Source organism: Ctenocephalides felis, unplaced genomic scaffold (genome assembly GCF_003426905.1).
Source record: "Ctenocephalides felis isolate EL2017-DRISC unplaced genomic scaffold, ASM342690v1 CF-g0.4_SCAFFOLD_01492, whole genome shotgun sequence".
Classification (NCBI taxonomy): domain Eukaryota; kingdom Metazoa; phylum Arthropoda; class Insecta; order Siphonaptera; family Pulicidae; genus Ctenocephalides; species Ctenocephalides felis.
In genome coordinates, this window is record NW_020537646.1 from 8103680 (window position 1) to 8115144 (window position 11465).

The window sequence follows — 11465 nt, forward strand, 5'->3', positions numbered from 1 at the left end:
CAAAAATTTTGGGCTAATCTTTCTTAAAAAGTCATGAATCAATTTAAAAAATTTAGAAACCGTTTAAAAGATATCAGTTTGAAATCGTGCTGATTATCAAGATGGTCAAGATTAGGGTCAAGATCGGCTGGGCCATTTCTTGGCAGACGAAACTTTGTTTTATAATAAAGTTCATTGACATTGGCGAAAAGTGTTGAAATTATAGAAATTAATGGAATAAAGGGTCGGATAAATGGATTTGTTTTAAGAATGCAAAAACTTTATTTTCGACAAAAACATGTTTTTTGAATTTTTTGAAACTGCAGTTCGCCATTTTGAAAGTTGCTAATTTTATAAATTCTCAACAAGTGGCATTATTTACACATCAGAATAAGCTCTAGCAACTTGCCTGTAAAATGCCACTCACACCCACTTTGTTTTATCTATTCATAAATTTCTGCAGCTCGCCAATAGTATTTTTTATACAAAGAGTTTCTTTACCTCGTTTATCCTGCCCCTTATCTTTCCTTTTTTTATTAATGTGAGTGTCGTAAATAAAGAATGTTGATAAACAAGTAAAATGTCGGACTCTCGTGTTGGTGTGGAGGTGGTTGACATTTGTGCTGTATACAAAGTGCATCGACGAGGCTAGATTTCTGCAATTCATTATTGTTTCAAAGGTGAAATCATTTTTTTGATATCATTTTCAATATAAGTACTATTTGAATTCACTCTATATATTCAATACACTTTATAAATCCACAGACGTCGTACAAAAAGAGGCAGTTAAACTGAAATTACAAAATTCAAATAATGTCACAAGTTGATCATTTCTTTGTGTACCCAACAGAATCAGTTGTTGGAACTTTTAGCTATGATGAAAATTTGCCCCCGTTACCATTACAATCATTGGATAAAACATTATCAAATTATTATAATTCTTTACTACCGTTAGCTACAGCTGATGAATTAAAAGAAGCCAAGCGCATTATTCAGGAATTTGAAAATGGAATTGGTAAAAAACTTCATATCATGTTGCAGAAAAGAGCCAGCCAAAAGAAAAATTGGGTAAGAAATATGTAAATGATAAATGATAATAAATATTTAAAAACGATGATCTCAATAATTTACTATTAATTCTTTTTACGTAGTTACATGAATGGTGGGATAAATATGGATATTTAACAAGCAGATTTCCGTTGTTGCCATTTTGCAATATGTTTGGTCATTCATCATTAACTGATTTGATTAAGCCTTCTTTGGATATTGGCCTTAAGGTAACAAACTTTTGATAATCAAGAATACATACAATATATTCATAAACATAATTATAATTGTATGCATACATGGCTTCTGTAAGATTTTAATTAGTTTTATTTTGTTTTCATAAAAATGAATATAAATAGCATTATCTAAAATATAAATCAGTAGGATTTCAAATTTTCTTATAGAATTCTTTTCTGAGAATGTAACAATTCTGAAGTTCTAAATTTTTCTAGTTGGCTACCGTAGATATATATTATCTCATAGAATTTTGGAGACTATTGAGATCTGAGAAGTTGAAAACTGTTCAAAGTCCAGATCCATCTTCAATTTATAGTTCAACACAACTACGAAGACTCTTCAACACGACACGTATACCTGGTGAAGAGTTAGATAGCCTGAACTGTTATTTCAAAACTGGTACAACATAATACGAGTTTTATTGTTGAGATATATTTATTAACGGTACCAATAAATGTTTATTGAACTTAGAAAGGGAAGGCCCCTGTCCAGTTTATGTGATTATAATGCGTAATGGAAGGATTTTCAAAATTGATATAAATATAGATGGTAAACCAATAAAGGCATCTCAATTGGAACAAGTTTTGACTGATATTAAAAGTATGTGCGTTGGGAAACCAGGACAAGGCACTGGTTATTTGACTTGTGATGAGAGAACATCTTGGGCAAAGGTATATTTAAATTGATATTTTTATATCAAAGAAACAACGGCGTTGTCTTAAATTTATATATGCATTTTTTTTATTGTAGAATCGAAAATACTTGCAGTCATTATCTCAAAATAACAAGAAGGTATTAAAATTGATAGAAGAGAGTATGTTTGTAATATCTCTTGATTCTAATTCCCCAGAAGACACAACAGAAACCTGTCTTCTCACTTTGTGCAATAATTATAGCACGAGATGGGCTGACAAAAGCTTCAGTGTAGTATTCTTTGAAAATGGTTTTATAGGTGGAGTTTGTGATGTATGTAATGAATAAAATTTATATGTTATATTAGATAACAGAATTAATTAAAAAAAAATAATTAAAAATCTTAGCATACAGCATTTGATGGTACAATTTCTGGTTTTGCTAGCTACTATGTATACTGTAAAATACAGGAAAATGGAATAGATTGGTACCAAATGGAAAAGGAAAAAGTAATTGAGCCATGTGAGTTATTATTTGATATGGATGAACGAATTAGTGGAGAAATAAGCAGACTACAAAAGGACTTACTGAAGAATGTAAGAAAAATTAATAAATCCATATTTGTTATATATTTTATATTATTTTATCATTGCAGCAAATCAGTGTTGATATAGTTTCTGAAGCTTTCAAAGGATTTGGTAAAAATCACTTAAAAGATTTGAAAATACACCCTGATGCATTTGTTCAAATGGCTTTACAGTTAACATATTACAAAATGCATGGAAAGTATGTATTAAAAATGATTGTATATATTTAATATTATTTTCAATATCTCATAATGCAATGCAGACTTTGTGCAACTTATGAAACTGCAACCACTAGGCATTATTACAATGGTAGAACTGAAACAGTTCGATCATGTACTGAAGAAGCTTTGAAATGGGTTACAATAATGTGCGATTCGAAAGAAAATGTAAGTTATATTTTTGAATATATTAATAATCATATAACAAGAAATAAATATAATATAATTGGGTATATTATATCATTGAAGTAATTGTATATTTTATTATCGATTTTTTAGGTTAAAAATAAAAGTGGATCTCTATATAAGGCCTTGGCTAAACACATGCATCTTATGAATGAAGGAAAGAAAAATGCTGGATGCGATAGGCACCTTTTCGGTTTATATTGCACAGCATTGGAAAACAACATTCAAATACCAGACTTCTTCAGACATGAATTATACAGTAGAAGGTATTTTTAATATTTTTTGTAATGTACTTTTTACATATTATGCAATATATAATTATAAACAGTGGAGGAAATGGTAATTTCAAACTATCTACGAGTCTATCCGGTTATTTACCTATGGGAGGTGCTGTAGCTGCAATGTGCCTTGATGGATATGGTGTATTTTATAATATATGTCCCACCGAGTAAGTTACTAATAATGCACAGAATAGCTCAGCTCAGCTTCATTGAATGTTTATTTTGTTAATCTTTTATTTATAGAATCCGCTTTTATGTCACAACATATAAAGATAGTGAAGAAACCAATGCAAGAATATTTTTCAGAACAATGTGTGCTTCCTTTTTGGAAATGAGTGATCTTATTTGTAAGGATAAAAAACAAAACTCTAAGTTATAACTCGCTGGGTAAGTTATTATGTATTTATCCATTATAATATAAAAATTTACTTATCTTGTTAAAACATGTAAAAAATTTGTTACAATTTTGTATTATTTATATTAAGGAAGGAAATAATGCAACAAAGACTTAATAATCTGCTGCTGTATTTGATAAGTAGTCCTTTCTTCCAATGTTTGATGCTTGTTTACTTTGCGCAGCTTCTAGTTTTGGACAGTCAGTAATCCTATGGCCCAAGCCACCACAATAACTGCAACCTTGTGTATCACCGAGATCTAGATATTTCTCATTCTCATGTGCTAAGTCTGCTAAGAATTGTGGTACTTTTTGTTTAGCCTCTTTCAACAGATGTTTTAAATCTAATAGCACTGATTCTTCAGTCATTTTGTTAACAAAGGTGGTTGCAAGTCCTGTTTTACTTGATCGACCTGTAAAATGACAAATTAGTATTTAACAAATGTTTAACATAAATTGTAAAGAATATTGTACCTGTTCTTCCAATTCTGTGCACATAGTTTTCTACATCTTCTGGCATATCGTAGTTTATGACATGCTGTATATCTGCAAAATCTAAACCCTTGGAAGCAACATCAGTTGCAACTAAAACATCTTTTTGTTGTTTTCGGAATGCTTCTACTGACCGGCTTCTTTCTTCTTGATCTTTACCTCCGTGAATGGCTACTGCTTCTACTCCTAAAAAATAAAACAAATTTAAGCACATAATGCAAATCATAAAAAAATTGTTATATTTTATATATAAACCTTTCAAAAGTAGATATTCATGAATAGCATCTACATCTTGTTTTTTCTCTGCAAAAATTAATACCGGTGGTGGTGTTTTCTGCAAACATTCTAACAAATAAACAATTTTGGCTTCTTGTTTAACATATTCAACTTCTTGAATAACATTCATGCTAGCCGCACCAGCACGGCCCACATTTATTGTTACAGGTTTGACTAAAGCGGATCTTGCAAAATTTTGTATCTTTTTCGGCATAGTAGCTGAAAATAATAAAGTTTGCCTTTGGGCTTTGAAAAATGAGAATATCATTCGCACGTCTTCTTCAAAACCCATATCTATCATTCTATCAGCTTCATCCATGCACAAATAACGACAAACGTCCAATTTAACCATTTTCTTATCCAGCATGTCCATTAACCTTCCGGGAGTAGCTACCATTATGTGAACACCTCTAGAAATAACATCAAGTGATTCAGATACAGGGACACCGCCTATAGCTAAGCAAGATCTTATTTCAGGTTGCCCTGCTTGTTGTAGATAGCGACAATAATGTTGAATTATGTCATATGTTTGTTTTGCTAATTCACGTGATGGGCAGATTATCAATCCATAAGGACCTTCATTTCGAATAAATGGTAAACAAGTTTCCTGTTCCAAACAAAACATTATTAAAGGCAGTACAAAAACCAATGTTTTTCCTGATCCAGTAAAAGCTATACCTATAATATCTCGGCCTGAAAGTACAGCTGGAATTCCTTGAATTTGAATTGGAGTGGGTCTTTTTATATTTTTGTTCTCTAAACCTTTCAAGATGCCTGTTGGAAATTTCATTGCTTTGAAACTCTTTATTGGCGGTGGTATATCTTTACCATCTACCAATATCCTAAGTTTATTCCTTAAGTCTTCAAATTTGGATTCTGGTGTTGCTAATATAAAATGCGGGGGACTCCAACTAGTTTTGATGGGTTCTTTATATTCAATTCCTTTAGCTAATTCAGCAACACCCATCAAAGCCTTCTTCTCAGCCACACTTTCTAAAATCTTTTCTTCTTCTTTCAACTGTCTCTCAACGGCACTTATTTTTTTTGCTTCAGCAATCTTTTTCAGCTCAGTGTGTTGATCTAGTAAACTGATGTTGAACTTTCTACCCCAAGCTTCATCGGCTCTCTCATCATCGTTATCATTATCACTGGAAGATTTGTTGCTTTGATTCGCTTCATTTGTTAATTGTGAAATTCGACCTAACTTTTGCAGTTGCATTAATTTGCGTTCCTTTACAGGAATGTAAGGAACATAATCATCGTCTTCTTTCTCGGATTCTGATGATTTTATATCATCTCGCCTATAACGCTTTACAGGGCGATCAGTGTCTGTTTTAGACATTTTGAATTTGATCAAATAAATTAATTTACTTTATTGACAAGTATGTAATTATTGAAATTATCACATAATTTAATTACTAATATAATTCTCTTAGTTATTAAATTACATTAAAATTGAATACAGCATTATAGGTCTTTAATATTTCTTTCTTTACATTCATTAGTAAACAATTTTCTGTCATTTTTTGACACTTGTTAAAAATATTTCAAGTTTTGCTGTTGGTTAACCTGAATTGCGGTAAATTTAAAATCGCATTAATATTTATAGATTTTGTAATTTGTATATACATATATTTTATAATTATTATGTTTAATTAAATTATTGTTGAAAATCATTCATATTATTTTCATATTTGATGCTACAACCACTCTCAAGTTCCTCACATATACACACATATTTATATGATTATAGTGATTATTTAAATGACATCATAACTTAAGTTGTTATATATTTATTTCAAAAACAAATGTAAGGTACATAACATTTATATAAAATTAACAACATACATTAATGTTGTCGTTAATTAGTAATGTTGTTACTTAGATTAGGAAATGATTAATAATATAACAATTCTTAGGAACGGAATAATATAAACAATGACGTAAGATTTAAGTTTTCTGCTTCATTGCATTTGCAAACCAGCCATGTAAACATTTTGGAACCGGTCCAGGTGTTTTAAAGACACAACGTCCAATTTCTGACCAAGACTTTGCACATAAAACTAATAATGCCACTTTGTTAGTTTTATTTTTACCCCATACTAGTGAAGATAATACTACTCCATCATCTTCGGACTGAAATTAAAAAAATTATAACTTATACTCATTATTTATTAATTCAATCGAATTTACCAAACCTTGGGGTCAGGATTACTGACAAAAATGGGTTCACTGGGGTAACAACCCACTAAGCCAAAATACGTAATATTTATGTAATTTTTACGCAAAAAAGTTACATACTTATGTCATTTTTACGTAAGATTAATGTAAGATATGTGTCATAATTTCGCCTATTTTAAGTAATGTGCATTACGTAATATGGGATTACGAAAATATTTCATAATAATTACGTAATTTTTGAAAAAAAAAATGACGTGGAGGGGCCCTTTTTTACACACATACATAAATACACACAGCATATCTGTATATATGAACACACACATACACACATATGTGTATATATGAACACACACATTCATGAACATAGAAATGAGTATACACACAGTATGTACATACATATATAATATATATGTATGTACACACACGCATGCATATAAACACACACACACGTATATATATATATATATATATATATATATATATATACATATATATATACACTATCTGAAAAATGAAAGAAAAAGCACATTTATATGGCATGTTTATTTTTTTGGCATATATACATAATTTTAACATTAGAAAATCCATAAAGTAATAAATAATAATTCACAATTTTTATAAAATAATGTAATTACATATGACATATTGATCAACATTTTCATGGCAAATGCAAAAATATACAATATGATAAATGATAAGTAAGAGAAATGCTAATTTTAAATTAAACTCGAAATAAAAATCATCGAAGTATCCTTTACAAAGTCTTCATAAGTTCTTTCACTAACTTTTTCATGGAAAATATTATGTAATTAGGAACTGTATCTTCTGTTAAAACTAAATGTGGTATAAGTCTATGATGTCTTTTCTACGAGTACAAAAGCATTCTCGATATCTATTTCATGGCCCATTTGTGATGAAAAAATGCATCTCGGATATAAATTATTAGCTTTCGATTTTCACCTGAAATAAAAAACATGGTAATAATTTCTATTTAACTTTTGATACATATATTTTTTATATACTTACACAAAGCAAATGGTTTTCAAAAGGCCAAGTGATTCTGTTATATATAATTTGTCACTGAATTTATATTAACAATAAAATAGTATTTAGAATATGAATACCGTTACATTTGAAACAAAGTTCTTTATATATCTAATTATTATTAGAAAAAAATTTAATAACACACGATTAATTTTTAGGTTAATGGAGCGTTTTAGAGTAAAGATTTAAGTAATTCATGTAATTTAAGAGGCTTTAGAATACATTTATAATAAACATATATTTTCACATATTTAATATCACTTTCACTTTTAATTAGCAAATTAAATATATTAATAAGACACTACAAAACAAAAAAACTTAATTTAAAACGCATGGCAAATCGTACTCCCATAATCTTTGCCGAATTGCCGGCGGCCTCGGCACGGCAGTCTCCTTGCAGACATAACGGTACTTATGTCACTTAGCGCCGTTCATTGGTCGACAGCTTCGCTCATGAAACGAAATATTCCGAAAATTCGCGAGCCATTTTTATTTCGTCTCTCTGCAGTTAATGCAGTACGATTACTTTGAAAAAAGTTTGGAATTTTCAAAATATTTCAAAATAAAGCAATTATTTTATTTCAAAAAGTCTTTTTTTCAAAAAAGGTAATTTTTTGTCAAAGTTTTATTTATTCTCAAAAATCTAATTTTTTCAAAGTAAAATTTTTTCAAAAATGTTAATCTTTTTAAAACAAAATAATTATTAGTACGGGAAGTTCCAACAATTTGCCTAAAGGCACGATGCCATGCGCACCCACTAGTTTATGTAATATATATGAAATAAATTCTTCATTTTTCTTACGTAATATTTTTTCAGGTAAATTACGTAATATTTATGTAATTCTTTCGTAATATCTAATTACGTAATGTAAATTACATATTTCTTACATAAAAATTACGTAATATTACGTAACTGGTTTAGTGGGAATTGGATTCGCTCCATGTCTTTGTTTTTTTATTTTTTAAATCCACTTTTATAAGCTGAAATACAAGGATACAAAAACAGTTAAAACAATTAAGATTCTAATGAGATAAGATCGGTTAAATTCTCCTTACTGTCCCAGGGTTTTCCAAATCTACATCTGAGCTAATAGCATAAAAATACCGGTAGTGTTTCCCTTAAATAAATGCATAATTTAGATTTCTTACCTTAGTTAATAAATTAATTAATAATAATGTTTGTCGTTTACCTACCTGATCGTTTATTATAATTTATTGTCGGAGTTTCACAACCGATATTACATAACATTTCCGGAATAACATTTATAGATCCATCATTTCCATAATAAGCACAAGCACTAGTAAATGACAAATTTACTATATTTTGGCCCAATTTATCTAGTTTTTCAATTTTTTCATTCGTTTTTAGTGGAAGAGCAAATCTAACTGGTCGTCCACGAAACATGTTGGCATAATTTTTATTAAACTGCATTTGCTGCTCAATATATTTAAAATTAACTAATGGAATTACTTGCTTTATTTATGAAAAAAATACCTTCATCGTCTCAATGTACATGCATTTCACCATAGCAGGATCTTTGTAGCAACATACATCTAAAATGATGTGGTTATTTGTCTCAAATTGATTTATTATGTGAAGATAAAAGAAAGGTTGCGCTTTGAATGTCTTTTCTAATTCTCCAGTACTGCGGTTTATGACATAAATGAATGTCTAAAAAAATGATAAAAAACTAACACTACAAAAAATCAATGACTTCATGATTGACTTTGCTTTTATTCTTCAAGATTTTTTAATAATTTATCCTTACCATTTGATTATCGAACCATTTCAAACAATTTATCATAGGATCTGCACATATTCTGCCTTTTATCATTTCTGATACAGATAAACTTAATGGTTGCTCCACAATAATAAAATAATTCTTAGTCAAACCTGAAGCAGTTAAATACAAATTTATTTACATATTAGTTATTTTATCCTATTTGCGGCATTTTTACCAAAAGTATGCATATAGCAAGGATGCAAAGGCCATCTAACTGGTATTTTGGCTACAATGTGCGTTGTGTCGAACATATTACCTTAAATATTAATATGATATAAAATTATCATTTCAAGCATCAAATGTAGCAACCATTACCTTGTTTCTTTGGCGTGAATTCAACAATACAATATTGAGGGCCTGCCGAGGTAACAATCATTCCCAAATTGTAAACAACTCCTTTTTGTGTAAGATGTGGATGGGATGAATGACTGACTAGACCTAATTTTTTGCCTATTTCTACTTTTCCAAGTGTTTTCAAATCATTGGGATCAAATCTGTGCATTATTGGAGTTTCTGTTAAGGCATAATACTCATCTCCAAAGGGATAAACGGATATCATAGCGTTGTCGGAAATGCCTTCTCCAGGTTCAAATATAGAAGCAACTCTATTGAGAACTTAATTATAAAAAATATGTACTTGATTATTTGAGTTTTATATATATTTGCTTGCCTTGAAAATATGCTTTGGCAAGGATCGGGTATGGCCTTAGTTCCAAATTCTGTTACAACAATACGATTTGCTATGTGATTCTTCTTAAAACTTTCCGACCTAAGAAATCTACATTGATATGTAACTTGTCCATTATTTATTCCAAATCTTTAAAAAAAAATTTTATGTCTTTTTATTATTTTTGTATAATTATTTATAAATTTACCTGTGCAATAAAGCAGATGCATCGAATAAATGTTTAAATTGAGCTTTGCCAACGATTAAGCTTCCTGGACCATTTCTTATTAAAGCCCCATTTATCCAAGTTGGAATACTTCCTAAATTAATAAATTATTAGTTAGATATGCATTCATAATCGTAAATATAAAAATCTCATAATATTTATTTTTATTACTAATATACAAAAATTAGTAACTTTAATTTAGTTGCAACAATTAAAAAGTATTTTTTTCATTGCCTTTAATTTTTCCAGTAATTGGTGAAGTAATTTTTTTCTCGCAAGTCCTAAGCCATACATTAACATCACAATTGGGATAATAGTTTATATAATTAGAATGATTTTCAAGAGTTTCCACTAAAGTTACCTGTGAAAAAAATATTCATTTGTGCATATATGTGATTGAAGTTTTAATATAATAATTATTAAATACATTAGAGAAAAAATATTATGAGCTATTGGTAAAAACATGAGATAATATCATATCATAAGCCAGAAAACATGAATGACTAAGACATGGTTTGTGTGAACATGTTTTGAAACAAAGAGTAAGTAAGAGGAATTTTTAATGGTAATAATAAGATCATAAGATATATAAAATAGGTGAACAAATATTATTTTCTACTTATAATATAATTTGAGGTCAACCTTCAAATTAAACAAATAAAGATTTGAATAACACACTAACTGTAAAATTTTACTTACAATGTCTTCTTTGTTAAACAGTAAAATTTTCAGTTTATATATTAGAAATAAAATAATTAGAATTACAGCTGCAAAAAGTTCGTTATAAATTAATTCTATCATTTTTAGGCACTTATACCTAGAAAGTCTTATGTAATACAAAAAACTGTTTTTAGACTTGGGGATGTATGCGGAAAGGTGTAAACAAGATTACTTATAGTTTGCATTTGTAAGACTTCCTGAACAGCTTTATTTAAAATACCACATGTAAAGTCTTATTAACAAAAATCAATAATAGTTATAATTTATAAAGGAATAAATATAGATAGTCATATATCATATTATTTTATTTTCACAAGTAGACTGAATATAACTGAAACATGTAATTTATAAATTAAGCAGGAATTTATATAAACTTACTTTTCCTTTTTTTTATTTCACTAATTAATATAATATTAGAGTTAGATATTCTGAATATGTTACTGATTGAAGGGTCTATTTTCCTTTTGAGAGTTTTTAGTTTGTAATTCCAGATTTCAAAGAAAAATATTTTTT

General features: G+C 28.9%; 3 protein-coding genes across 3 annotated transcripts; 1 reads left to right on the top strand and 2 right to left on the bottom strand.

Annotated features, from left to right (window-relative positions):
• Positions 1–377: 377 nt before the first annotated feature.
• Positions 378–11175, top strand: LOC113370185 (peroxisomal carnitine O-octanoyltransferase). The gene is made up of 13 exons (XM_026610856.1): positions 378–659; positions 745–1047; positions 1131–1256; positions 1479–1662; positions 1735–1934; positions 2014–2229; positions 2304–2492; positions 2552–2682; positions 2746–2869; positions 2981–3153; positions 3216–3335; positions 3412–3555; positions 11040–11175. Exons 2-12 carry the CDS (start codon positions 793–795, stop codon positions 3545–3547), a joined length of 1854 nt encoding a protein of 617 aa, XP_026466641.1. The 5' UTR covers positions 378–659; positions 745–792; the 3' UTR covers positions 3548–3555; positions 11040–11175.
• Positions 3554–5775, bottom strand: LOC113370183 (ATP-dependent RNA helicase abstrakt). The gene is made up of 3 exons (XM_026610855.1): positions 4310–5775; positions 4037–4240; positions 3554–3975 (listed from the first exon to the last, which is right to left on the bottom strand). The coding sequence occupies exons 1-3, from the start codon at positions 5670–5672 to the stop codon at positions 3677–3679; spliced, it is 1866 nt and encodes a 621-aa protein (XP_026466640.1). The 5' UTR covers positions 5673–5775; the 3' UTR covers positions 3554–3676.
• On the bottom strand, positions 6281–11033 carry LOC113370766 (carotenoid isomerooxygenase). Its single transcript, XM_026611455.1, has 13 exons — positions 10998–11033; positions 10467–10593; positions 10215–10326; positions 10010–10156; positions 9655–9944; positions 9515–9595; positions 9325–9449; positions 9051–9227; positions 8750–8990; positions 8612–8673; positions 8476–8536; positions 6529–6578; positions 6281–6466 (listed from the first exon to the last, which is right to left on the bottom strand). The coding sequence occupies exons 1-13, from the start codon at positions 11031–11033 to the stop codon at positions 6281–6283; spliced, it is 1695 nt and encodes a 564-aa protein (XP_026467240.1).
• Positions 11176–11465: the final 290 nt, after the last annotated feature.

Bases quoted from the DNA above. Each gene is read 5' to 3' on its own strand.
- LOC113370766 (XM_026611455.1), bottom strand. From the start codon at position 11,033: ATGATAGAATTAATTTATAACGAACTTTTTGCAGCT. The intron at 10,157-10,214 runs GTAAATTTATAA...TTTTTTTTAAAG, and splicing joins GCATCTGCTTTATTGCACAG to ATTTGGAATAAATAATGGAC. The intron at 9,450-9,514 runs GTAAAAATGCCG...TAACTGCTTCAG, and splicing joins TTGCTATATGCATACTTTTG to GTTTGACTAAGAATTATTTT.
- LOC113370183 (XM_026610855.1), bottom strand. From the start codon at position 5,672: ATGTCTAAAACAGACACTGATCGCCCTGTAAAGCGTTATAGGCGAGAT. The intron at 4,241-4,309 runs GTTTATATATAA...TTTATTTTTTAG, and splicing joins TGAATATCTACTTTTGAAAG to GAGTAGAAGCAGTAGCCATT. The intron at 3,976-4,036 runs GTACAATATTCT...GTCATTTTACAG, and splicing joins GCACAGAATTGGAAGAACAG to GTCGATCAAGTAAAACAGGA.
- LOC113370185 (XM_026610856.1), top strand. From the start codon at position 793: ATGTCACAAGTTGATCATTTCTTTGTGTACCCAACAGAATCAGTTGTT. The intron at 1,257-1,478 runs GTAACAAACTTT...AAATTTTTCTAG, and splicing joins CTTTGGATATTGGCCTTAAG to TTGGCTACCGTAGATATATA. The intron at 3,154-3,215 runs GTATTTTTAATA...AATTATAAACAG, and splicing joins CATGAATTATACAGTAGAAG to TGGAGGAAATGGTAATTTCA.